Raw genomic sequence first — 26,906 nt, 5'->3', positions numbered from 1 at the left:
CAAAGAAATTAGTTGGGAAAAATCAGAAACGCTTAATTTGTAAAACTTAATTTTAATCAGGTATTATAGCTCTTTTCAACTATCAGATTTTAAACCTTTATCTTGATAATTAAAGAGGGATAATTGTTTTCCAGATAGCCAAGTAGTGGCCTCATGTTATAACTTAAACTATTCTTTTATTTACTTACAGTTTTTTCCTTTTTTTTTTTTAATGTTTGTTTATTTTGAGAGAGAGTGTGAGCAAGGAAGAGGCAGAGAGAGAGTGAGAGAGGGAGAATCCCAAGGAGGCTCCCTGCTGCCAGCACAAAGCCCTATGAGGGACTTGAGCCCATGAACTGTGAATTCATGACCTGAGCTGAAACCAAGAGTTGGACACTTTACCAACTGAGTCACCCAGGTGCCCCAAACTTTTTCTTCTTAATAAGATTGATCTGCAGTAAAAGACCAATGTAAGTTAATAACCTGAAGCAAGATGAGAATCCCTTTTTTTCTTAAAGGTCCTCAATGCATAGGAAAAAACATGTTTAAAAAATATCTTTAAACCAAACATAGAATATTCTACATAACCATTTTTCAAATAAGAACAGGGAATCCATAACTTTTTTCACTAAATACACAACTTACTTCTATTATTGTAGTCATGTTAGAGAGTAAAAATAGATGAAGTAGAAAAAACACAAAATAGAGGATGAAATTAAATGCAGGAGCACCTGGGTGGCTCAGTTGGTTAAGCATCCGGCTTAAGCTCAGGTCCTGATCTCACAGTTCATGGGCTCAAGCCCTGTGTTGGGCTCTGTGCTGACAGCTCTGAGCCTGGAACCTGCATCGGATTCTGTCTGTCTGTCTGTCTGTCTGTCTGTCTCTCTCTCTCTCTCTCTCTGCCCCTCCCCCACTCACACTCTGTCTGTCTCAAAAATGAGTAAATGTTAAAAAAAATTTTTTTAAATAAAAAGAAATTAAGTGAAGAAAGATATAGGAAAGACTAAGTAATATGAAAAGACAAGTGGAAGTACAAAAAGAGGTACCCAAATACCCCACCCTCCAAAAATATAGATAGCAGTGGGAACAATGAGAAAGCAAAAGATAACATAAATTTTCCATTTTTTGACCTTTTGTAGTACGAGCTATGTTATTTTTCTATAAAATACAGGCAGAAATAAGGATACTTGATGTTTACCTTAAAGGTTGATTAAAATTCAAATAAAGTTCAGGGCAAACTAGATTTTCTCCAGTAGAAGTATCTTCTACCCTAAGTCTTTTACTTGATCATACCTTATTTTGTCAATATTTTTGAAAATATTCACACCTGATTTTTTAATTTAATCTTGATATTTTCATATGTTTGCAGATTTAAGGGCGCCGTGTATCTCTAATCAATAAAGATATTATTTAGATATTAGAGTAAATGATTCTTAACTTGATATATTTAATACTCATGTTTGTATTTTTTTCATGTAGATCATACATCGGTGATCCAGAATGAACAGGAAAACAAATCAGGTTCATTGCCTTCTACATCATATGAAGACTCCTTTCCAGAAGACTGTACATTTCTGTATGTATATAGGTTAAATTTTTTTATGTTGTCAATGCTTTCATTTCCAGAAAGAGAATTATTCTTTCTAATCATTTGACATAAGAATAGATAAAATATATAAAAAAATTTTTCCCATCAACTTGAAAAGTCATAAATTTTAGTATTTTATGTAGGATAAAGGTTCATGAGTCTCTTAACAAGGTATTTACTTGTCAACATCCCTAGGTAATCAAGTCTTTGAATAAAATTTAGCTTAAGATGTCTTTGTGTATAGGGGCATGTGGGGGCTCAGTTGGTTGAGCATCTGACTCGAATCATCTCAGTTCACGTCTTGATCTCAGGATCAAGAGTTCAAGCGCCGTGTTGGACCTGAAGCCTACTTTAAAAAAAAAAAAAAAAAAAAAAAGATGTCTTTGTGTATGTTATTAATATACTAAAAGCTACCAAGTTGGCAATTTTTTTAACTAAAAAATTATTTTTCCTGGAGTATTTTTTTTTTTTTCAGGATTTTATTTTTAAGTAATCTCTACTCCCAATGTGGGGCTTAAACTCAGCCCTGAGATCAAAAGTCACATGCACTGCTGCCTGAACCAGCAGTCCTAGATTATTTCTTTTAAAGTGGAGGGTAACAGTATTTTTTTTTTAAGTTTATTTATTTTGAGAAAGAGAGGGATACATGAACCATGAAATCATGACCTGAGTTGAAATCAAGAGTCAGATGCTCAACCACCTGAGCCACCCAGGTGCCCCAAACAGTATTTCTTTCAGTACCAGTTCAGCTTTTCAAATACTTAAATGGCTCTAAATTACTTAGGAGAATGGGCTAAATTTTTCTGACTGTTTCTTTCTCCTTTTACCATTTCAGTGAAGATTCCTTAGCATAAAGTAGAATCGTATGAAAGGAAATCTGACATTGTGACACATAATCTTTATTTTTAGGAGGTAACACCTATACTAAAACCTTTAAGAAGTAGTTTAAAGGAAGTTCCTGAAAGTATTTTGTGCTACACCAGGGAACAATTTCAAAAACAAAAGTGTCTTTATAAAGAAAGTTCTTAAGTTAATTGCCTTATTTTGTTTGTCTTTTCAGCTACATATTAAATTGACAAAAAAAAAAAATTGTCAGTGTAGAATTTTTTTTTTTATGCTTATTTATTTTGAGAGGGAAAGACAGAGCATGAGCAGGGGAGGGGCAGAGAAGGAGGGAGTGAGGTAGAAAGAATTCCAAACAGGCTGCGATGCCAGCACAGAACCTGGTGCAGAGTTCGCTCTCACAAACCATGAGATCGTGACTTGAGTCAAAATCAAAAGTTGGACACTTAACCAGCTGAGCCACCCAGGCTCCCCTAGAATTCTTTTTGTTGTTTTTTTAGGGTTTATGAGTGTTACAGATTGACTATTTTGCATATGATTTGCATTTGCAAATACTAGAGATGTCATTACAGTTTGATACTTACTTTATTTTATTTTTAATTTTTTAATGTTTATTTATTTTTGACAGAGACAGACATAGAATGTGAGTGGGTTAGGGGCAGAGAGAGAGCGAGACACAGGATCCGAAGCAGGTTCCAAGCTCCGAGCTGTCAGCACAGAGCCTGATGCGGGGCTCGAACTCATGAGCTGTGAGATCATGACCCGAGCTAAAGTCGGATGCTCAACCGACTGAGCCACCCAGACGCCCCGTTTGATACTTATTTTAAAATACTCTCAGAGGGGGTGCCTGGGTTGCTCGGTCGGTTAAGCATCCGACTTCAGCTCAGGTCACGATCTCGCGGTCTGTGAGTTCGAGCCCCGCGTCGGGCTCTGGGCTGATGGCTCAGAGCCTGGAGCCTGTTTCCGATTCTGTGTCCCTCTCTCTCTGCCCTTCCCCTGTTCATGCTCTGTCTCTCTCTGTCTCAAAAATAAATAAACGTTAAAAAAAATTAAAAAAAAAAAAAAAACTCTCAGAGAAAGCCAGAAATTCTGGTCTTCTGATCTACAAAATTTCATTACCTTGTAAAAACAAGTTCAATCACTTTAAATCACTAAAATACAAGATTCTTTTTCATATAAATTACCACCAAAACTCTCTCATTTTCTATGTATTTCATTGAAATTTTTATTTCAAACATAAATGCAAGAGTTGGTTTATTCTTTTATTTATTTATTTATTTATTTATTTTGTTTAAGTTTATTTAGAGAGAGAGCAAGAGCAAGTGCAAGTGGGGGCAGGGGCAGGGAGAGAGAGAGAGAGGGAGAATCCTACGCAGGCTCCTCTAGGTCAGTGCAAAGCCCATTGAGAGGCTCTAATTCACGAAACTGAGATCATGACCTGAGCCAAAATCAAGAGTCAACCTATAGGAAAAAAAAAAACAACACATTGGTAGAAGAATTAACAATTGCATCAAGAGACCAAATAAGCATAGAAAAAAATAACATTTTTATGTATTTGTAAGAATGTGGGGTATTGTTAAGTCAGTAAGTCAGAAGTCATCCAGTAAAAGAAAGACTTGTTATTCAGTAAATGACTCTGGAACAATTGGATATTATTTAGAAAATTTAAGTTAGATCTTCATGGCACATCAGAATAAATTCCAGATGAAACTGGACTCCCAATTCATGGAAAAATTAATTAATTAAAAATTAGAATCCTAAAAAATAATCATAGTAATAATAAAGATTAGATGTCTTCCCATGACATTATGTATCACCAGTTTACTCATTACATTATTTACACTTTATTATATATACTTAGTTCTTTGTCTAGAATGTAAACTCCTTGAGATCGCAGAGCTTTTCATCATTACTTCTGTAGCACCTGGTGCATAGCAGGCACTCAAAAAATCTGATGGAAGAATGAATAAGTGAATGAACAAACAAACCCCTGATAGGAAATTGGAGAAAGCATATGAACAGACAGTTAACCATAAAGGGAAAAACCAGTAAACATGAAATTATGTTCAATCTCTCTATTCCTAGAGAAAAACATTAAGGAGGTAATAAAGTACTGTTTTTCATTTATCAAATCGGTTAAAATTTTTAGAATAATCAATTGATCAACACTCATACTGTATAAATTGATCCGGCCTTTTTGAGAATCGGTTGGTTAGCCTGTATTGGTTAAAATGTGTGTACCTCCTAGTGCCATGATTGTGGTCTCTAAATGTTATTGCTCATTAAGTGGAACCATAGTCCTTTGGAGAAATGGCTAACTCCAGACCTGGGGCATCTTGTGACAGAAAGCAAGAAGGCTATCAAAGACTACCAAGTGTGTTAGAAAGATAGGAGCAAACTTGAAAGAGCTCCCACTGACCAAAAAATGGCACAATTTGGATATCAAAAGGAATAATCACTGTGATTGATTTAAACACATTAAATACTTAAAAACCCATTTTAAATTTTAAAAATAACATTTTAAAAGTCACTGGGGGTGCCTGGGTGGCTCAGTTGGTTAAATGTTCGACTTCCGGCTCAGGTCATGGTTTCACAGTTCATGAGTTCAAGCCCCACGTTGGGCTCTGTGCTAGCAGCTTGAAGCCTGGCGCTTGCTTCGGATTCTGTCTCCCTCTCTCTCTGCCCTTCACCTGCTCACGCTCTCTCTTTCTCTCTCTCTCTCAAAAATAAATAAACATTAAACAAAATTTTAAAATCAGTCACTTTGGTAATTGCTAGGATACAACTCACCATTCTGAGCACTAGTAATTAAAGAGAAAGAATCAAGCATTTATCCTGCCTTTCCTATATTAACTGTATTTCAGATAACCCAAGAGTTGATGAGGAAAATTTCTTCTTTATCAAAGAATTCCAGCCAAAAAATGCAGTAGAAATGGTAGAATTAGAAGATTGTTATTTTTACAACTTCCCCCCCTTTCCCAAAGAAACAGTGACCTTAGGCCAGTGCTGTTAAACTAATTGTGGTAAGAACAGGTGTTTTGTTTTGTTTTGTTTTGTTTTAAACTTCAAATTTATTGAGGATGAATACTCATAAAATACAATGAAATGTTGCAGCAGTGTTAAATTGCTGTAAAAGTTCCTAAACTTTTACAACTTTATATTTTTGTACTTATGAATTGGTAGCCAACCACTGTGGGATGGCACCACCATACCTTGAGTAGCATTGACCTAGATAATGTTAATGAGTGAATAACTAAACTATTAAGTGAAAGATTTATAGCACTGTCCTCCCTGCTCCCCACCGCCTAAATTGAACTTGAATCTAATCAAGCTTCTAAAACTGACTACTGATTTACCAGATAGAGGGATGAGTTAAATGACACCACCACAAGGGAAGCATCAACCAAATTCTAGAATGTGGGAAATGCTACAGGACAAATGACACAGTTATTCAACTGCAACAAATAAATGTCATAAAATGAAGAGAGAGGGGTACTGCTATAAGATTAGAGACAAAAAGACATCTGAATCAAATCCAACGTGTGGGACTTGTTTGAATTCTGATTCAGATTTTAAGATAATCACTGATATGTGAAGATGGGTCACTGAGATTGTAGGTTGTTTTAAAAACCTTACTTGAAAAAAATTTTTTTTTGGTTTTAATGTTTATTTTTGAGAGAGAGAAAGTGTGAACGGGCAAGAGGTAGAGAGAGAGACACAGAATCTGGAGCAGGCTCCAGGCCCTGAGCTGTCAGCACAGAGCCCATTGCAGGGCTTGAACCCACGAACTGTAAGATCATGACCTGAGCTGAAGTCGGATGTTTAACCGACTGAGCCACCCAGATGCCCCTAAAAACCTTATTTATTAGACATACATACTGAATTATTTCAGGTAAAAGATGTAATGTCTAGGATTTGCTTTAGAATACCCCATGTTTTAGTGTGGGGCAAGAGGGGGGAAAATAGAAGTAAAATAGGCAACATGTTGATAACTACTGAAGTTTGGTAACAAGTGTCAAAGATAAACAAAACCAGACATTGAAGTGATGAAAACATTTTATGCAGTAACTACTGATATTAAGGAAAAAAGCTGAGCTCTATTCCAGTTTATGCTGGGGTGACTAGTGTTTTAAAGGCAAATGAGGGAGTAGAGATAGAAGAAGAGAGGAACCCAAGTGAAAAATTACAAAGAGTCAGTGTGAATGTTTATGAGGCCAGCTATGTGTCCTAGCTGGGAATCATCAATGTTAGGATCTCTCCTCCCACAGAGACTGGAAGACAGAGGCCTTACCCTTCCTGATGATTAACTTTCAAAGGAAGGCCCTTCAGGACCTTGAGAAAGGCACTCTTGAGTTGTAGGAGATAAATACACATCTTAGAGGAATGGAAGAAAGATTCACAATTGTAAGCCCTTTTTTAGTAACTGTTCTAAGGAAGGAAGGTCAGGAGCTTATCTTCAGGTTTTGGCTACAAGAAACCATGAACTGTCTTGACAGCCTTGAGCTTTCTTAGGCAGGCACGTTAGTGGGGGGGCTTGGGTCATCCCAGAGACTTGGTCTTATGCTGCTAGAAGCCTTGCTGGAGTTTTGTTGTGGTAGTGCACAGGTTTAGATGGAGGCATCATGTGCTAAGAGTTCTACAGTTCTTACAAGTATATGGGGATCCAGTATATCAGGTTTGTGTTGTTGTTGTTTTTTTTTAATTTTTAATGTTTATTTTTGAGAGAGAGAGAGAGAGACAGAGTGCAAGTGGGGGAGGGGCAGAGAGAGAGAGGGAGACACAGAATCTGAAGCAGGCTCCAGGCTCTGAGCTGTCAGCACAGAGCCTGACTCAGGGCTCAAATTCATGGACTGCGAGATCATGACCTGAGCCAAAGTCAGAAGCTTAACTGACTGTGCCACCCAGGTTCCCCCAATGTATCAGGTTTTTTAATGAGAAAATACACAGTTATGTAAGTTTGCAAGTTTTATTAATAAGAGGTTATTTTAAAATGTGTATTCTAGTTACCTAGTAACTCTTCTTAAAGGAATGTACCCTAAGGTAATAATCAGGAATTTGGTCAAGGATTTATGTATGAGGATGTTGATCAAAGTAGTAACATACAGGAAAATTGGAAACAAATGTTTTTTACATTAAAAGGTTTATATTAAATACATTCTAGCACATCCTTTCATTTATTAGATTGTCAGAAATCCCAAAGCATCAAGAGCCATTGTCTGATAAGGCTCTGCAAAAGCAGGTACTCTCATAAATTGCTCAAAGGGCTGACCCCATGGAGAACAATTAGGCAATCTTTACAAATTACTAATTCATTTACCCTGTGACCTAGTACTGCCCCTTCTGGAAATGTATTCTGAAGTGATAATCTTTACATGTATGAAATTGTTATGCACAAGGTTATTCACCACATAATGATTTGTAATAGCAAAAGATTGGAAACAACAGAAGACTAGTTAAATAAATTGTGGAATTTATGCAAAGGATTGCTATATAGCTAGAAAGGGGATGGGGAACTTCATATCTCTGCTTTCAGTAAGTAGCCATTAGTTACATGTGCCTATTTAAATTTGAATTATTTAAATTAAAATTAAATTTGAATTGATCAAAATTAAAAAAATTTTTTTCTGGTCATGCTAGCCACATTTAAAAGTGCTGAATAATTCACCACATGTGGCTAGTGGGGCTCCCAAATTGAACAGCACAGATATGAAACATTTCCATCAATGCAGAAAGTTTTATTGGATAGTGCTGCTTTATATGGTAATTGTAAAAATATCTCTAAAATACCTATATAACTTTTATAATAAATAACAGATACCTAAAGATAGAAAATACTATGTAAAGCAAAACTTAGTTTCTTCAGGTATCTGAAGAAAGATTAAAACCCAAGTTCCATATACATGGAGTCTTTTCACAGATTTTTTTTCTTAAATTCAGTAACCTCTCCATTTTCTCATGTCAGTTGATTATTTTAAAATATGTCAGTATGATGCTAGGTGTAATACATATTACAGAAAAAAACTGGTACAATTGTTGAAGGATTCCTGATGAATTCGTAATTTTTTTAGCTAGCCTTTACCGGTTTTCTTACAAGCGAACCCAAGCATGCCTGAAGTAACATTCCTCAAAGTGCATGCTCTAAATAAACTCTAAATTTGATAGGTACTGTAGCACGGAGTTACACCTGTAATCAAACTTTCTGGAATATTCTGAAATTAGGTTATTGTATAATAGGAAAGATACTTGGTGTTTGTTCTGATCCTGTGTAGCCTCTAAAACCTTTGGAATCGGCTGAAGAATGAATGTCTTTGGCATGCTAATGAAATGACTCTTAACGAGGGGCTCCTGAGTAGCCTCAGGGTGGGGGCTAGTCAACCAAAGACTAAACATTATGATTAGAAGCTGGAAACCTTCAGTCCTACCTCCCAACCTCCAGGGAGGGGTGAAGGGTTGGAGGTTGAGATAATCTCCATTGGCAAATGATTTGATCAATCATGCTTACATAATAAAGTCTCCATAAAAACCTCTAAATGGACAGGGTTCTGGAAGTTTTCCTGGTCGGTAAATGCTTTGAGGTGCTGGGAGGGTGGTGCACACAGAGAGGGTAGGAACACTCCGTGCCTGTTCCCACTTACCTTGCCTCATGCACTTCTTACATTTGGCTGTCCCTGAGTTGTATCTTATTATAAACTGGTAATAGTAATTAAAGTGAGTCTTTCTAGTAAATTATCAAACTTGAGGAAAGCATGTGGAAACCCCTGGGTTGGTCAAAAGTTTGAGTGGCCTGGAACTTGTGTTTGGCATCTGAAGTGGGGACAGTCTTGTGGGACTGAGCTCTTTAACACCTGGGAGCTGATGCTGCCTCCAAGTAGATAGATAGTGTCAGAATTGGACCAAATTGTTAGACACCCAGTTGAAGAGGTAGACATCATGTATTTGGTGTCCAAAGGAAAAAAATCCCTAAGGTATAACTTCTATATGGCTACAGAACATAATAAGTAAAATGTGTATTTCAGAGTCTGGCTTATTGTATTATGTCTAAAAAGAAGATAATAGGAACTAATTGCACCTTAGTGTACAATGTTTTTTAAAAATGGGGAATTGTGCTATATATTTGAGATACTAATGAATAATTAATTTTAAACAGATCTACAAAAAATAAGGAAATTCCTCCTTTGGAAAATAAAGTTGCATACATTACAGAAAAGAAATCATCTTTGAATTTACGTTACCAAAGTCATGACTGCTCTAGAACTTGTCTGATGAAAATGCCACTAACCTTCAAGGGAGAAAACCCTCTGCAGCTACCAATCAAATGCCACTTCCAAAGACGACATGCAAAGACAAACTCTCATTCTTCAGCACTCCACGTGAGTTATAGAACCCCTTGTGGAAGGAGTCTACGAAACGTGGAGGAAGTTTTTCGTTACCTGCTTGAGACAGAATGTAACTTTTTATTTACAGATAACTTTTCTTTCAATACCTATGTTCAGTTGACTCGGAATTACCCAAAACAAGAAGAAATTGTTTCTGATGTGGATATTAGCAATGGAGTGGAATCGGTACCCATTTCTTTCTGTAATGAAATTGACAATAGAAAGCTTCCACAGTTTAAGTACAGAAGGACTATGTGGCCACGAGCATATTATCTAAACAGCTTTTCCAACATGTTTACTGATTCATGTGACTGTTCTGAGGGCTGCATAGACATGTGAGTAGAGAAACATGGCATTTCCAAACGTCTTCTGAATGTAGGGTACTTGTCAAGAAGTCCTGCTGTGTATCAGTTTGTCTGTCTGTCTAAACTCTGTTTACCAAGAATCTAAAATGGAAAGATACACTCTCACCAGCAATAGAAAAGAAAACTGCTTGCCAAATACAATAGTAAATTAAAAATTTTTTCTCCCAAGGATGAGTATTTCCTGTAATCTAGTACCACAATCATTATAGCAACAAGTCCAACTAATGCCATGTAACAGTGCCATACACTGTGACGAGCACTTTACATACACTTTTTTATTTAATCCTCACACACCTTCTGAGGTAGGTAATGTTACTTCTGTGTTACAAATGAGGAAGTTGAGAAGCCAATTTTAAGATCATAGTGCAAACAAATTGAAAAGCCAGGATTTGAACTCATGCTGTTAATCATTATGTTATATGTCTTATTTTAATTTTATAGATATTTCTTTGCTGCTTTTTTATAAACGCTTATTTTATTATTATTATTATTATTTATTTATTTATTTATTTTTTACATTTTACTTATTTTTGAGAGAGAGAGAGAGCACAAGTGGGGGAGGGACAGAGAGAGGGAGACAAAGAATCCGAAGCAGGCTCCAGGCTCCCAGCTGTCAGCACAGAGCCCGATGTGGGGCTCAAACCCACAAACCGTGAGATCATGACCTGAGCCAAAGTCATTTGCCCAACCGACTGAACCACCCAGGTGCCCCTTATAAATAGTTATAATTAGTATTCTCATAACATTGCCATTCCATTAAAAAATTAAAACATATTCCAATATATTAGGAATTTGAAAATTTTGTTTTAAAGGTATGTAAGATACATGTATTTGTAGGTAGGCATATATAGAGTGGAGTTGCATTATACATATTTAATCTAATGCAAATTTAGCTACCTGTACTTGGCAAAAGAAGAAGAGAGAGAGAAATAATTTAAATAGTAAAGATAGTAGTTTCACCGTTTTCTCTGTTAGTTGTGAGATGAGATCCATGAATTTGCTGTTACCTCAGTTTGGCTGTTTTTTAGGCCTGTCATAGAGGCCTAAAGAGAAATCTCTTCAGAGAGAGAAATCTTTCACAGTGCCAGGTTTTATTTTGTTTAAAAGTAAGTTGTTTTTTTGTCTTAACATTGCCTCTAAGTATAATCTAACTACATGTGGCCAAGCCCCAATCTCTCAGTGCTGGAGAGAAAAAAAAAAACTATTGGACACTGTTTACCTAATGGTCAGTTTTTGAGATTTTTTAAAAGAACCTTGGCTATATGCGATTTTTGCTTTAATACCATGGACACTAATCTTTATATAAAATGTGCCACCAGTATACATATTTGCATCTATTGGTCAGAAATTATAGGAGAAATCACGAAAGCAAAGGCTGAAACCCATTGGGATCTGGAAATGGACACAAGCACTGTGGCCAGGGTTTCTAACTCTTACAGGAATGGGAATTAAACATGTCCCATGCATGGCATTGAGTGGGCACTAAGTTCTCCTGGGAATGGAAACAGGGACCTCTACAAGACTGGGAACAGGCTAATTATCTCACAAAGCCTGGAATGAGATTAACAATAACCGGTTGCAGAGCAATGAAACCTATAGTCATAGCCAGAGCAACAGGGAAAGAAGTCAACATAAAGGAGTACCCAGGAGTAAACCTTATGGAAAGGTATGATTTCTTTTTTTAATTTTTTAATATTTATTTTTGAGAGAGCATGCAAGTAGAGGAAGGGAGGAGAGAGAGGGGAGACACAGAATCCAAAGCAGGCTCCAGGCTCTGAGCTGTCAGCACAGAGCCCAATGCAGGGCTTGAACTCAAGAGCTGTGAGATCATGACCGGAGCCGAAGTCAGACGCTTAGCCGACTGAGCCTTTCAGGTGCCCCAAGGTATGATTTCATACAGAGCATACAGAGATGTTTAGGACCATAAAGACAGTGTGAATCTCAACAAATGGGAGAATTCACACCTGAAGAATCAGAGATAAATGCAGAATCTGATTAAAAGAGACTTTAAAATAGGTAGGTTTAGGGGCGCCTGGGTGGCGCAGTCGGTTAAGCGTCCGACTTCAGCCAGGTCACGATCTCGCGGTCCGTGAGTTTGAGCCCCGCATCGGGCTCTGGGCTGATGGCTCAGAGCCTGGAGCCTGTTTCCGATTCTGTGTCTCCCTCTCTCTCTGCCCCTCCCCCGTTCATGCTCTGTCTCTCTCTGTCCCAAAAAATAAATGTTGAAAAAAAAAATTTTTTTTTAAAAATAGGTATGTTTAAAATGTTCACAGAGATTAAAATGTTAGTATCCATCAAGAAAAGGAGATTGGGGGGAAAATATATATATATACATATATATATGAAAAAAATGGAAATGTGGGAAATAAAACATGGGGTCAATGAAATTAAAAACTAAATAGATTGGGGCACCTGAATGGCTCAGTCAGTTAAGCATCCAACTTCAGCTCAAGGTCATGATCTAACAGTTCCTGAGTTTAAGCCGCATTTTGGGCTCTGTGCTGACAGCTCAGAGCCTGTAGCCTGCTTCGGATTCTGTGTCTCCCTCTGTCTCTGTCCCTCCCTGCTTGCACTCTGGGTCTCGCCCTCTCTCTCAAAAATAAATAAACATTAAAAAAAAAAAACAAAACCCTAACTAGACACACTCAATGGTAGAGTTCATATAGCTGGAGAGAGCATTAGTAAATTACAAGGCAAAATGAAAGAGATCTCCCAGAATACAAACAGATAAAGACATGGGGAAGATAATTTACAGATTAAAAACTATGGAGGATAAAATGAGAAACTCCAGTATATCTGAGAAGAAGAAGAAAGCAACATTTAAAGAGATGATAGCTGAAAGTTTTCCAGAACTGAAGAAAGGCCAGAGTCCTCAGAGTGAAAAAAGCCTACAATGTACTACGAAGGGAAAATAAGATAAATGTACACCTAAATACATCATGATGCAACTTAAAAGGTTTCTAAGGTACAGAATAAATCTCAAACACTATCAGAAAAAAAGATTGACAGCACACGTCTCATCAGAAGTAAAGGAAGACACAAACAGGCATGTTAGCTTAAAATCCCAAAGGAGAATAACTGTAAAACTAGAATACTGTACAAAGCCAGACCAGTTTTGTTACAAGGGGTTGTTCAAACAATTACATAGCAATTGAAGACATGCATATGTTCTTTCCAGCAATAGTACTTTTAAGTATATCTAGAGTATTGTTTTCCAAGCTACAGATTTAGTGGGATATAAAATCATTAAAGCAGTTGTAAATAGCATTTTTTAAATTAAATAAAAATACCCAAGGGGCACCTGACTGACTCATTTGGTAGAGCATGACTCTTGATCTTGGAGTTGTTAAGTTTGAGCCCTGCATTGGGTTTACAGATTACTTAAAATCTTTAAAAAGAAAAAAAAAAAAAAAAAACAAGTGCATCATACATAGGATAAAGTTTCATGCCACTGTGTCAGTTTATACACATACACAGAGAAGTATGTATGCCTGTAAAGGATCATGAAGAACATCTATTTTACTGTGGGTCGTAGTCAAAAATATTTGAGAGATCCTATTCTAGAGGTGCTTACACATAAGAAGAATAAGCTGTTCACTGCAGTATTGTTCGTAAGATTGAAAACTAGAAGCAACTTTGTTATATACTAAGCAACTTAATTGCTTGTCTAAATGCTGTCCGAAAATTAGAGGGAATTAACTACATTTGTATATAACACAGATGAATCTCAAAAACACTATTTTGAATGAAAAAGGCAAGTTGTAGGATAATAACTATAGTGAATTTTTAAAAACAGTATAATATATTGTTTGTAGGTATATATGTACTTAAAAGTATAGAGGATGTGGCACCAAATCTTTTTGAAAGTTTAGTTTTTAAATGTAATGTTTTATTTTTAGAGATGATATATACAGTGTATATAGTGTTTTTCTCTACATCCTGACCAACACCTGTTATTTCTGTGGGGTCATAGACATTCTGATAGGTGTGAAGTGATGTATCTCACTGTGGTTTTGTTTGTTTGTTTTCATTGTGGTTTTGGTTTTCATTTTCCTGATACTTAGTGATGTTGAGCATCTTTTCATGCATCTGTTGGTCATCTGTATGTCTTCTTTGGAAAAATGTCTATTCAGGTCCTCTGCCTATTCTTTAATCAGATTATTTGGTTTTTTGGTTTTGAGTTGTGTGACGTTTTTTGCCTATTTTGGATATTAACCCCTTATCAGGTATGTCATTTACAAATATGTTCTCCCATTGAGTAGGTTCCTTTTCACTTTGTTGATGGTTTCCCATGCTGTGCAAAAGCTTTTTGTTTTGGTGTAGTCCCAATAGTTTATTTTTGCTTTTGATTCCTTTACCTCAAGAACCATATCTAGAAAAATGTTTCTGCAGCCAATGTCAAAGAAGTGGCTGCCTATGTTTTTCTTCTAGGAGTTGTATTGTTTCAGTTCTCACATTTAGGTCTTTAATCCATTTTTAGTTCATTTTTGTGTATGGTGTAGGAAAGTGGTCCAGTTTCATTCTTTTGCATGTAGCTGTCCAGTTTTCCCAGCACCATTTATTGCAGAGACTGTCTTTCCCCCATAGTATATTCTTGCCTCCTTTGTTGAAGATTAACTGACCATGTGAATGCACATCTGTTTCTGGGCTCTGTATCTATTCCATTGATCTAAGTGTCTATTTTTTTGCCAGTACCATACTATTTTGATTATTATAACTTTGTAGTATATCTTGGTATCTGAGATTGGGTTACCTCCAGCTTTTTTCTTCTTTCACAAGATTGCTTTGGATATTTAGAGTCTTTTGTGGTTTCATACAACTTCTAGTGTTATTTGTTCTGTCTATGTGAAAGATACTATTGGTATTTTGAAAGGGATTGAATTGAATCTATAGATTGATTGCTTTGAGTAATGTGGACATTTTAACAATATTAATTCTTCCAGTCCATGGATATGGAATATCTTTCCATTTGTTTTTGTCCTCTTCAGTTTCTTTCATGAGTGTTTTATAGTTTTCAGAATATAGGATTTTTATCTCTTAAGTTTTTTTTTTTTTAACGTTTATTTATTTTTGAGACAGAGAGAGACAGAGTATGAACGGGGGAGGGTCAGAGAGAGAGGGAGACACAGAATCTGAAACAGGCTCCAGGCTCTGAGCCATCAGCACAGAGCCTGCCGTGGGGCTTGAACTCACGAACCGCGAGATCATGACCTGAGCTAAAGTCAGACACTTAACCAACTGAGCCACTCAGGCGCCCCCTCTTAAGTTTATTCCTAGATATTTTATTCCTTTTGGTGCAATTATAAATGGGATTGTTTTTTTCTTAATTTCTCTTTCTACTACTTTGTTAATAGTGTGTAGAAATATAACAGATTTCTGGGGCTTTTTGTCTTGCATTTTAATTTTAATTTTTTATTAAGATTTTTATTTTAATTCCAATGTACTTAACATACAGTGTTAGTTTCAGGTGTACATTATAACGATTCAACAGTTCTATACATTACTCAGTGCTCATCATGATACGTGTTCTCTTTTTTTTTTTTTTAATTTTTTTTTTTTAACGTTTATTGATTTTTGAGACAGAGAGAGACAGAGCATGAACAGGGGTGGGTCAGAGAGAGGGAGACACAGAATATGAAACAGGCCCCAGGCTCTGAGCTGTCAGCACAGAGCCTGATGTGGGGCTCGAACCCACGAACTGAGAGATCATGACCTGAGCTGAAGTCGGACGTTTAACCAACTGAGCCACCCAGGCACCCCATGATACGTGTGCTCTTAATCCCCATCAGCTATTTAACCTATTCACCCACCTCCCCTCTGATAACCATCAGTTTGTTCTCTATAGTTAAGAGTTTGTTTCTTGATTTTTCTCTCTCTCTCTCTGCTAAGTTTTATTTATTTATTTTGAGAGATAGAGAGTGCATGCACACGTGAGTGGGGGAAAGGCAGAGAGGGAGAGAGGCAGAAGGAGAATCCCAAGCAGGCTCCATGCTGTCAGCACAGAGCCTGATGCACACCTCAAACCCACTAACGGTGAGATCATGACCTGAGCCAAAACCAAGTATCAAGCACTTAACCGACTGAGCCACCCAGGCACCCCATCTCTCTCTTTTTTTTATTCCTTTGCTCATTTACTTTGTTTCTTAAATTCCACATATGACTGAAATCATATGGTATTTGTCTTTACCTAACTGACTTATCTCACTTAGCATTATACTCTCAAGCTCTGTCCACGTTGTTACAAATGACAAGATTTCATTTGTATTTATGTCTGAAAAATATTCCATTACATATACATATACACACAGACACATATATATATATGTATACCATCTCTTCTATATCCATTCATCTATCGGTGGACACTTAGGCTGCTTCCATAATTTGGCTATTGTATATAATGCTGTAATAAACATAGGGGTGCGTATATCCTTTTGAATTAGTATTTTTATTATTATTATTTGGGTAAATACCTAGTACTGCGATTACTGGATCATAGTTTTTAACTTTCTGAGGAACCTCCATATGGTTTTCCACAGTGGCTGCACCAGTGTGCATTCACATCAACAGTATAGGAGAGTTCCTTTTTCTCCACATCTTCACCAAAACTTGTTTCTTGTGTTTTTGATTTTAGCCATTTTGAAAGGTGTGAGATGATATCTTACTGTAGTTTTGATATGCATTTCCCTGATGATGAGTAATGTTGAGCATCTTTTCACGTGTCTGTTAGCCATATGTTGTCTTTGGAGAAATTCTGTTCATATCTTCTTCCCATTTGTTAATTGGATCGTTTGTCCTTTGGGTGTTAAGTTGTGTAAGTTCTTATATATTGGGGATACTAACCCCTTATCAGATAATGTCATGTGCAAATATCTTCTCTCATGCAATAGGTTGTCTTTTAGTTTCCTTGATGGTTTCCATTGTTGTATAGAAGCTTTTTATTTTGATGTAGTCCCAATAGTATATTTTTGCTTTTATTTCTCTTGCCTTAGGAGACATATCTAGAAAAATATTGCTTCAACTGATGTCAGAGAAATTGCTGCCTGTGCTCTCTTCTAGGACTTTTTTGGTTTCAGGTCTCATATTTAGGTCCTTAATCCATTTTGATTTTATTTTTTTTATGTATGATGTGAGAAAGTGGTCCAGTCTTATTCTTTTGCATGTAGCTATCATGTTTTCCTACCACTATTTGTTTAAAAGAGTGTCTTTTTTCCATTGCATGTTCTTGCCTCTTTTGTCATGTTAAATGACCATATAATCATGGGTTTGTTTCAGGGCTTTCTATCCTGTTCTTTTGACCTGTGTGTCTGTTTTTGTGCCAGTACCATACTATTTTGGTTACTACGGCTTTGTAGTATAACTTAAAATCTGGAATTGTGATGCTTCCAGCTTTGTTTTTCTTTTTCAAGATTGTTTTGGCTTTTTGGTGTGGGTGTGTGGGTGTGTGGGTGTGGTTCCGTACAAATTTTAGGATTATTCTAGTTCTGTGAAGAATGCTGTTGATATTTTAACGGGGATTGCATTTAACAGGGATTGCATTAAATCTGTAGATTGTCTATAGACATTTTAACAATATTCTTCCAATCCATGAGCATGGAATATCTTTCCATTTGTCTTTGATTTCTTTCATCCGTCGTTTTCAGAGTACAGGTTTTTCACTTTGGTTAAGTTTTTAAAAAAAAAAACTTTTTAATGTTTATTTTTGGGAGAGAAAGAGTGCGAGCAGGGGAGGGGCAGAGAGAGAAGGAGACACAGGATCCGAAGCAGGCTCCAGGCTCTCAGCTGTCAGCACAGAGCCCGATGCGGGGCTCGAACCCACCAACTGGGAGATCATGACCTGAGCCAAATTTGGATGCTTAACTGACTGAGCCACTCAGGCGCCCCATTTAAAAAATTTGTTTAATGTTTATTTACTTTTGAAAGAGAGAGGGTGCAAGCAGAAGAGGGGCAGAAAGAGAGAGGGAGACACAGAATCTGAAGCAGGCTGTCAGCACAGCTGTCGGCACAGAACCCAATGCGGGGCTTAAACTCACAAACTGTGAAATCATGATCAGAACTGAAGTCAGACATTTAACCAACTGAGCCACCCAGGCACACACCCCCCCCCCCAACCTTGGTTAAGTTTATTCTTAGGTATTTTATTATTTTGGTACAATTTTTTTTTTAATGTTTATTATCTCAGAGAGTAAGAGGGAGGGGCACAGAGAGAGGGAGACACAGAATATGAAGCAGGCTCCAGGCTCTGAACTGTCAGCACAGAGACTGACACAGGTCTCAAACTCACAAATCACGAGATCATGACCTGAGCCAAAGACAGATGCTTAACCAACTGAGCCACCCAGGCATCCCTATTTTGGTACAATTGTAAATGAGATTGCTTTCTTAATTTCTCTTTGTATTAGTTAATGTAGAGAAATGCAATGGATTTCTGTACATCAATTTTGTATCCTCTGATTTTACTGAATTCATTTATCAGTTCTAGTAGTTTTTTTTGGTGGAGTCTTTAGGGTTTTCTGTATGTAGTATCATGTCATCTGCAAATAGTGACAATTTTACTTCTTTCTTACTAATTTGGATGCCTCTTATTTCTTTTTCTTGTCTGATTGCTGTGGCTAGGACTTCCTGTATTATGTTGAATAAAAGTCGTGGGAGTGGACATCCTGGTCTTATTCCTGATCTTAGAGGAAAAGCTCTCAGGTTTCACCACTGAGTATGATATTAGCTCTGAGTTTGTCATTTATGGCCTTTGTTATGTTGAGGTATGTTCCTTCTAATCCCACTTTGTTGAGAGTTTTTTTTATCATGAACAATGTTGAATTTTGTCAAATGCTTTTTGTGAATCTACTGAGATGATCCTATCTATGATTTTTATCCTTTTGTTAATGTTGAGTATCATGTTGATTTATTTGCATATATTGAACCATCTTTGCATCCCAGGAATAAATCCCACTTGATCATGGTAAATGATCTTTTTAATGTATTGTTGAATTTGGTTTGCTAATCTTTTGTTGAGGATTTTTGCATCAGGAATCTTGGCCTGTAGTTTCATTTTTTGTAATATACTTATTCGGTTTTTGTATCAAGATAATGCTGGCCTCATAGAATGTATTTGGAAGTTTTCCTTTCCCTTCTGTTTTTTAGAATAGTTTGAGAATATGTATTAACTCTTCTTTAAATGGAGTTTTTTTTATTTCCAGTTTAGTTTTGTTACTAGTAACCAGACTATTCCGATTTTCTTTTTCTTGGTATAGTTTTGGAAAATTATATGTTTCTGTGAACTTACCCATTTCTTCTAGGTTGTTAACTTGTTGACATGTAATTTTTCATAGTGGTCTCTTATCTATTATCATCCTTTGTATTTCTGTAGTGTCAGTTGTTACTTCACCCCTTTCATTTCTGATTTTATTTATTTGGATCCTCTTTTTGTTCTTGATGAATCTGGCTAAAGGTTTATCAATTTTGTTTTTCTTTTCAAAGATTCAGCTCTTGGTTTCATTGATCTTGTCTATTTTTTTTCCTTAGTCTCTTTTACATTTATTTCTGCCCTATTCTTTATTATTTGCTACTAATTTTGGGTCTTGTTCTTCTTTTTCTAATTTCTAGAGGTGTAAGTTTAAATTGTTTGAGATTTTTCTTGTTTCTTGAGATCACTATACATTTCTCTTTTAAAATTTCTTTTGCTGCATCCCAAAGATTTTGGACCAGTGAGTTTCATTTGTTTGCAGGTATTTTTAAATTTTCTCTTTGAGTTTTTCACTGAGCCATTGCTTGTTGAGTAGCATATTGTTTAGCCTCTACATGTTTATGGTTTCTCCACTTTTTTTTTTTTTGTAATTGATTTCTAATTTCATTCCATTGTGGTCAGAAAAGATGTTTGATAGGATTTCAGTCTTCTTAAATTTATTGAGACTTGTTTATTGGGATATGTGATCTATCCTATAGAATGTTTCTATGTGCACTTGGAAAGAATGTGTATTCTGTTGTATTTGGCTTGAATGTTCTGTATATGTGTTTCCCTTAAGTCCATCTGGTCTGGTGTTATTGAAAGACAGTTTTCTTGGGGCGCCTGGGTGGCTCAGTCGGTTGGGCGTCCGACTTTGGCTCAGGTCACGATCTCGCAGTCCGTGAGTTCGAGCCCCGCGTCGGGCTCTGGGCTGATGGCTCAGCCTGGAGCCTGCTTCCGATTCTGTGTCTCCCTCTCTCTCTGCCCCTCCCCCGTTCATGCTCTGTCTCTCTCTGTCTCAAAAATGAATAAAACGTTAAAAAAAAAAAAAAAGACAGTTTTCTTATTGACTTTCTGCCTGGATGATCTGTTCACTGATGTAAGTAGGATATTAAAATCCCCTACTATTATTGTATTACTGTCAGTTTCTCCCTTTATGTCTGTTAAAACTTGCCTTATGCATTTAGGGGCTGCCATGTTGAGTGCTTAAATATTTACAATGCTGTATCCTGTCTTTGGATTGATCCCTGTATCATTATATATTGCCCTTTTTTGTGTCTTGTTACAATGTTTTGAAGTCCATTTTGTCCAATATAATACTGCTACCACAGGGTTTTTTTTTCCCACTTCCATTTGCATGGAATATCATTTCCCATCTTTTCACTTTCAGTCTGTGTCTTTTTTTTTTTTTTAATTTTTTTTTTCAACGTTTATTTATTTTTGGGACAGAGAGAGACAGAGCATGAATGGGTGAGGGGCAGAGAGAGAGGGAGACACAGAATCGGAAACAGGCTCCAGGCTCTGAGCCATCAGCCCAGAGCCCGACGCGGGGCTCGAACTCCTGGACCGCGAGATCGTGACCTGGCTGAAGTCGGACGCTTAACCGACTGCGCCACCCAGGCGCCCCTCAGTCTGTGTCTTTAGGTCTGAAGAGAGTCTCTTGTAAGCAGCACATAGATGAGTCTTTGTTTTTGTTTTTATTTATTTATTTATTATTATTTTTTTTTAATTTATTTTTGGGACAGAGAGAGACAGAGCATGAATGAGGGAGGGGCAGAGAGAGAGGAGACACAGAATCTGAAACAGGCTCCAGGCTCTGAGCCATCAACCCAGAGCCTGACACGGGGCTCGAACTCACGGACTGCGAGATCGTGACCTGGCTGAAGTCGGACGCTTAACCGACTGCGCCACCCAGGCGCCCCTGTTTTTGTTTTTAAATCCATTCTGTCACCCTATGTCTTTTGATTGAAGCATTTAGTCTATTTACATTTAACATAATTTTTGATAAGTGTGTGCTGATTGCCATTTTGTTAATTGTTTTCTGGACATATCTGTAGTTCTCCATTCCTTTCTTCTCTTGCTCTCATTCCTTAAGATTGATTACTATTAGGCTTGGCTTTCTTTTGTATCTCTATTACAGGTTTTTGGTTACTGTGAGGTTTATATATAACATCCTAAGTATAGAGTAGTCTGTATTAAGCTGATGGTCACTTAAGGTTAAACACAGCCTAAAGGAACTTCTTCATTTTAACTCCCCCCTCCCACATTTTATATCTATATTGTCATATTTTATATCTTTTAATTTTGTGAGTCCTCTTCCCTTTCATAATTTTCTTCTAATTATGGCCTTTTGTGTTCCACTTTAACATTTCTTGTAAGGACAATCTGGTAATGATGAACCTTTTAACTTGTTTGTCTGGGAAAGTCTTTATGTTTCCTTGAATTATGAATGATAATCTTGCCAAATAGAATATTCTTGGTGGTAGATTTTTTTTTTCCTTTCAGTAGTTTGACTATATCATGCCCACTCCCTTCTGGCCTGCAAAGTTTATGCTGAAAAACCAGCTGATAGCTTTATGGGTTTGTCCTTAAATGTTACTAGTTGCTTCTCTTTTGCTGCTTTTAAAATTCTATCCTTATCTTTAATCTTTAACGTTTTAATTATTATGTATCATGGTGTGGACCTCTGTAGATTCATCTTGTTTGAAACTTTCTGTGCTTCCTGAGCCTGGATGTCTGTTTCTTTCCTGGGTTAGGGAAATACTCAGCTATTATTTCTTCAAATAAGTTTTCTGCCCCTTTATCTCTCTCTTCTACTTTCAGGACCCCTGTAATGCAAATGTTTGCTCACTTGATATTGTCCAAGAGATCCCTTAACCTATCCTCATTTTTTTTTTAACTTGTGTTTTCTTATCATTATTCAGCTTGGGTACTCTATTACCCAATCTTTCAGATTGCTAATATGTTCTTCTGCATCCTTGAATCTGTTGATTCCCTCTAGTATATTTTTCATTTCAGTTATAGTCATCAACTCTGATTGGTTCTTTTTCATATTTTCTATCTTCTTTGTTGAAGTTTTCACTGAGCTCATCCATTCTTTTCTACAGTTTGGTAAATGTCTTCATGATCATTACTGTGAACTCTCTATTAAGCATGTTGTTTATCTCCATTTCATTTAGCTTATTTTCTGAGGTTTTGTGTAGTTTTTTTGTTTGGAGCATATTCCTGTCTCCTCATTTTACTTGACTTTCTGTCTTTGTTTCTGTTGAATTAGGTATAATCGTTAACTTCTCCTAAACAGGAAGTAATGATCTTGTGTGTGGTTGTGTCTGTGGAGACTGTGTGCCTAAGTGACTTTGACTGGCTGGATCTGTGGCTCTTGTGGGCTGTGGGACAGAGGACTCCATGCTGACACTGTTCTGGTGGGATGCCTGGAGATGAAGTTGGTGTGGGATGGAGCAGTCCTAGGGCTCTCAGCATAGGTTGCACATTGGCCAGACAGCTGACGTTGAAGTGGACATTGTCTGGGATGGTCCCAGGGTTCTTCACAGAGAGGGTACCTTGGGAAGACAGCTGAAGCTTAAATGGGTGTTAGGCCAAAGGTCCCATAGTTCTTTATTCAGGGGGGCCCTGGCAGGGTGGCTAGGGCTGAGTCAGGAAATGGGTCAGGAGGTCCTAGGATACTGTGTACCAGGGATATGCTAACATGTCATCTGAAGCCAGAGTAGTGTGAGCCTGGAGTCTTCCAGGGTACTTTGCACCTGTGTCACCTTGAAGAGATGTCTGCGGCTATAGTGAATGCTGACCAGAGGTATCTGGTGTGTGCTGCACTGGGGCCGCTTTAATGGGATGGCTAGGGCTGGTGTGGGCTAGGGTCCCAGGGCTCACTGCAGTGGTAGGTCCGCTAAGGTACCTGGACCCTTGTCCTGTCTGCACTGTCAGGGTGGAGGGGGAATATCACCTGTGGTGTCCACGAGCCTCTCTGACTCTGAGAGGGTTTCAGCAGCTTCCCTGCCATTTTGCACAGTTTTAGGGCTGAGTCTTTTATGTCCTAGTTGTTCTTTGAAAATGCAGCTTTTTTTCTGTGCTTCAAGGCGTCTGAGGCTTGGTATGGTGATAGTCCAGTTAGGGCTCCCAGACTGTACTCTCATCTGTGCTATTAAGGTGCAGAGGAAATGTAAAATGGGGCACTTGCCAGCCCCTCTAACTCAGAGAGTTGCAGCAGCTCCCCTGCCAATCATCAGGGTTCTAAGGCCAGTTCCTTTGTATTCTAGTTGTCATTTCTTTTTTTCTGTGCCCCAGGGCAGATAAATCTGCTCACCAGTCCTTCCCCACTGCAGTTTGCAGTGTCAGAGGTGGTGGGGGTTCCCTTCATTACAGTGTCTCTGTCTCTCTTGCCATTCTGTACATGGTCTATCTTTTGTTGTGAAGAAGCTGTTCAGTCAGCCTTCAGTTCTTCCCAAAGCATTGCTTTACAAATAGGTAGATCTGGTGTGTCTATGGAGGAGGTCTTTCTACATTGCCATCTTGCATGAGAGAAATCTATGGTTGTATGTCATCTACTTTAGCAACATTATGAAAAGCAGATTGTAGTAGCCAGATGGCCAGCATCAATCTCCCCAATTGTTTTCATGTAATTGGAGGGAGAGATAATTTAATATGTCTGCAAAACTACCTATGCCCTTTTGCACGTAAGTTTATACATTGTAGGAGAGGGGAGCTAGGAGAATTTTCACAAACTAGCTTCTGCTGAATAGGAAATGAAAGGAATTCACTTAAAAAAACTAAAACTATGGGGCGCCTGGGTGGCTCAGTTGGTTAAGCGGCTGACTTCAGCTCAGGTCATGATCTCGCAGTCTGTGAGTTCGAGCCCCACGTCAGGCTCTGCTGACAGCTCAGAGCCTGAAGCCTGTTTCAGATTCTGTGTCTCCCTCTCTCTGGTCCTCCCCCGTTCATGCTCTGTCTCTCTCTGTCTCAAAAATAAATAAACGTTAAAAAAAAAAAACTAAAACTCAAATAGTTAAGTATGTATTTCATGAACAAATACAGGGATAGGGTAGTTTAGAGTTATTTATATTATTTAGAATTATTTATAAATTCCTCTTAGTTTTTGTCTTTTAAAGAAATCTGTTTAGGGAAGAAGTCCACCTGTCCATGAGCCAAATGACTATTCTAAATACAATTACATCCTTTACTGTCATTTACAGTTTTTAGTGTTTATTTATTTTTGAGAAAGAGAGATCACAAGCAGGGGAGGGGCAGAGAGAGAAGGAGACGGAATCCCAAGCAGGCTCTGCACTGTCAGCACAGAGCCCCATGTGGGGCTTGCTCATGAACCGTGATATCATGACCTGAGCCAAAACCAAGAGTTAGACACTCAACTGACTGAGCCACCACAGCACCCCTATCATTTACACTTTTAAGAAGACTCTCATTATTCAAGTTGGTGCTTTTTTATTCTAACTTCTCCATCCATTGCCTTCCTTTTAGAACAAAATGTGCATGTCTTCAGTTGACAGCAAGGAATGCCAAGACTTGCCCCTTGTCGAGTAATAAAATAACCACTGGATATAAATATAAAAGACTACAGAGACAAATACCTACTGGGTAAGATACCTTGAGGATTTGTTGCAGGGTGTTTGTATTTTTGAAGGTGGGTACTTTGCTATTGTGATCTATAGTCTTATAGATATCATTAAATATTAATTTTTATACCAGAAATCTATATATTAAGGAATAAAAAAACAAATTTATATATTGTTCTTGGAAATGGAAGTCAGAGAGCACTCATGTACCACACAGAACATACTTAAATGTTTGCTTTGAGGTGGCTGTTCCCCTCTAGGGTTAGCCTGCTTTGGGCAGCCATTTCTTCATTAAGAAGTATAGCTTACAAAGCTCATTTAAAAATTGGGAGTTTTCAAACTTTCAAAAATGATGTTATTAAAAAATACATAGAAACAGAAAATCTTTCTTCCTAGACATTCCCTTCCCAGACGTTTCTAGACAGTTTTTTAAAAGCTAACATTTATTATGTGCCAGACATTGCCTTAAGCACCTTGTAAATACCCATTAAATTATGAAACAGCCCTATTTTTAAATAAGCCCCACTTTTTAAAATGGAAAATTGAAGCACAGAGGTTAAATAAGTCATCCAAGCCACACAGTTAGTATAGTAGATGGCTGGAGCTATGATGAGAATCCAGGCAGTCAAGCTTTAGGAGCCTTCACATTTAGTCTGCCTCCCTTGGTCATTATTGGTGAGGTAGCGGTATGAACTGCTTTTGCTTTTAATTTGGATATCTGATTGATTTTCTCTTGCCTATTTTTTTGACAGCATTTATGAATGTAGCCTGTTGTGCAAGTGTAATCGACAAATGTGTCAAAACCGAGTTGTGCAGCATGGACCTCAAGTGAGGCTACAGGTGTTCAAAACTGAAAAGAAGGGATGGGGAGTACGCTGCCTAGATGACATTGACAGAGGGACATTTGTTTGCATTTATTCAGGTAAAGCAAAGGTTAATTATTCAAATTATAGTAAGGTCCACATTTCTGAATCTCTTTTACTAGCCAGGGCCATTGAGATCTTATAGCAAGGACAGGAGCAACAATATATAGGAGGAGCATAAGAGAGGGGACAAGTAATTGGGAGATTGAGCACTGAAGGGATGACATGTTCTAGGAAACACTGGATGTTCCAGAAAAGAAAGGCTCAGAGATAAAACTTGGGTTATTGTGTGAGGCTTTTTGGTTTTTTTTTGTTTTGTTTTGTTTTGTTTTGGTCTCCATGATAGCTACAGATGCTTTGTGGTAAGGTTAGAAGTCTTTTTGAATAAGAAAACTAGGGGTGCCTGGGTTGCTCAGTCGGTTAAACATCTGACTCTTGGTTTGGACTCAGGTCATGGTCCCGTAGTTTTGTGAGTTCGAGCCCCAGGTCAGTCTCTGAGCTGACAGCATGGAGCCCGCTTAGGATTCTCTTCTGTCTCCCTCTCTCTCTGCCCCTCCCCCACTCACACTGTCTCTGTCTCTCAAAATAAATAAATAAACTTTAAAAAAAAGAAAGAAAACTACATGACTGGGGTGGGGGTGCCTGGGTGGCTCAGTCAGTTGAACGTCCACCTCTTGATATTGGCTCAGGTTGTGATCTTGTGGTTGTGAGAACAAGCCTGCATTGGGCTCTGAGCTGACACTACAGAGCTTACTTGGAATTCTCTTTTTCCCTCTCTCTGCCCCTCTTCCATTCTCTCTCAAAATAAATAAACATTAAAAAAAAAAAAAAGAAAACTGTATAACTGATTTGCTAAGGTAAAGATTATCAATCAAAGACTATCTTGCTCAATGACTTGGGCTGTTAGAATGTAACAAGTTAAGTCTGTAATAAATACTTGCACAGTATGATTCAGACAGTGACTTTAAGCAGCTCACTCCATTTCAGGGACTCGAGAGAGTTGCCCACACTCTGAGCAAAACTTCCCAACTGGTGTGTCATAGTTGTTCAGTTAATGATTTTTTTTAATGTTTATTTATTTTTG

At 37.6% G+C, this 26,906-nt stretch overlaps 1 protein-coding gene across 2 annotated transcripts in view; it reads left to right on the top strand.

Annotated features, from left to right (window-relative positions):
- The window catches only part of LOC122482025 (histone-lysine N-methyltransferase SETDB2-like), a 90,115-nt gene that overhangs the window by 17,907 nt on the left and 45,302 nt on the right, over positions 1 to 26,906 (top strand). For both annotated transcript variants that reach the window (XM_043578464.1, XM_043578460.1), the window contains exons 6-9: positions 1,459 to 1,555; positions 9,558 to 10,121; positions 24,865 to 24,981; positions 25,712 to 25,881. In XM_043578464.1, coding sequence (XP_043434399.1) covers positions 1,459 to 1,555; positions 9,558 to 10,121; positions 24,865 to 24,981; positions 25,712 to 25,881 — 948 coding nt within the window. The remainder of the gene's footprint in view (positions 1 to 1,458; positions 1,556 to 9,557; positions 10,122 to 24,864; positions 24,982 to 25,711; positions 25,882 to 26,906) is intronic.

The sequence above is a fragment of the Prionailurus bengalensis genome, chromosome A1 (assembly GCF_016509475.1).
Source record: "Prionailurus bengalensis isolate Pbe53 chromosome A1, Fcat_Pben_1.1_paternal_pri, whole genome shotgun sequence".
NCBI lineage: Eukaryota > Metazoa > Chordata > Mammalia > Carnivora > Felidae > Prionailurus > Prionailurus bengalensis.
Note: the sequence above shows the minus strand (reverse complement) of the source record. Positions and strands in the feature narration are given on the sequence as shown.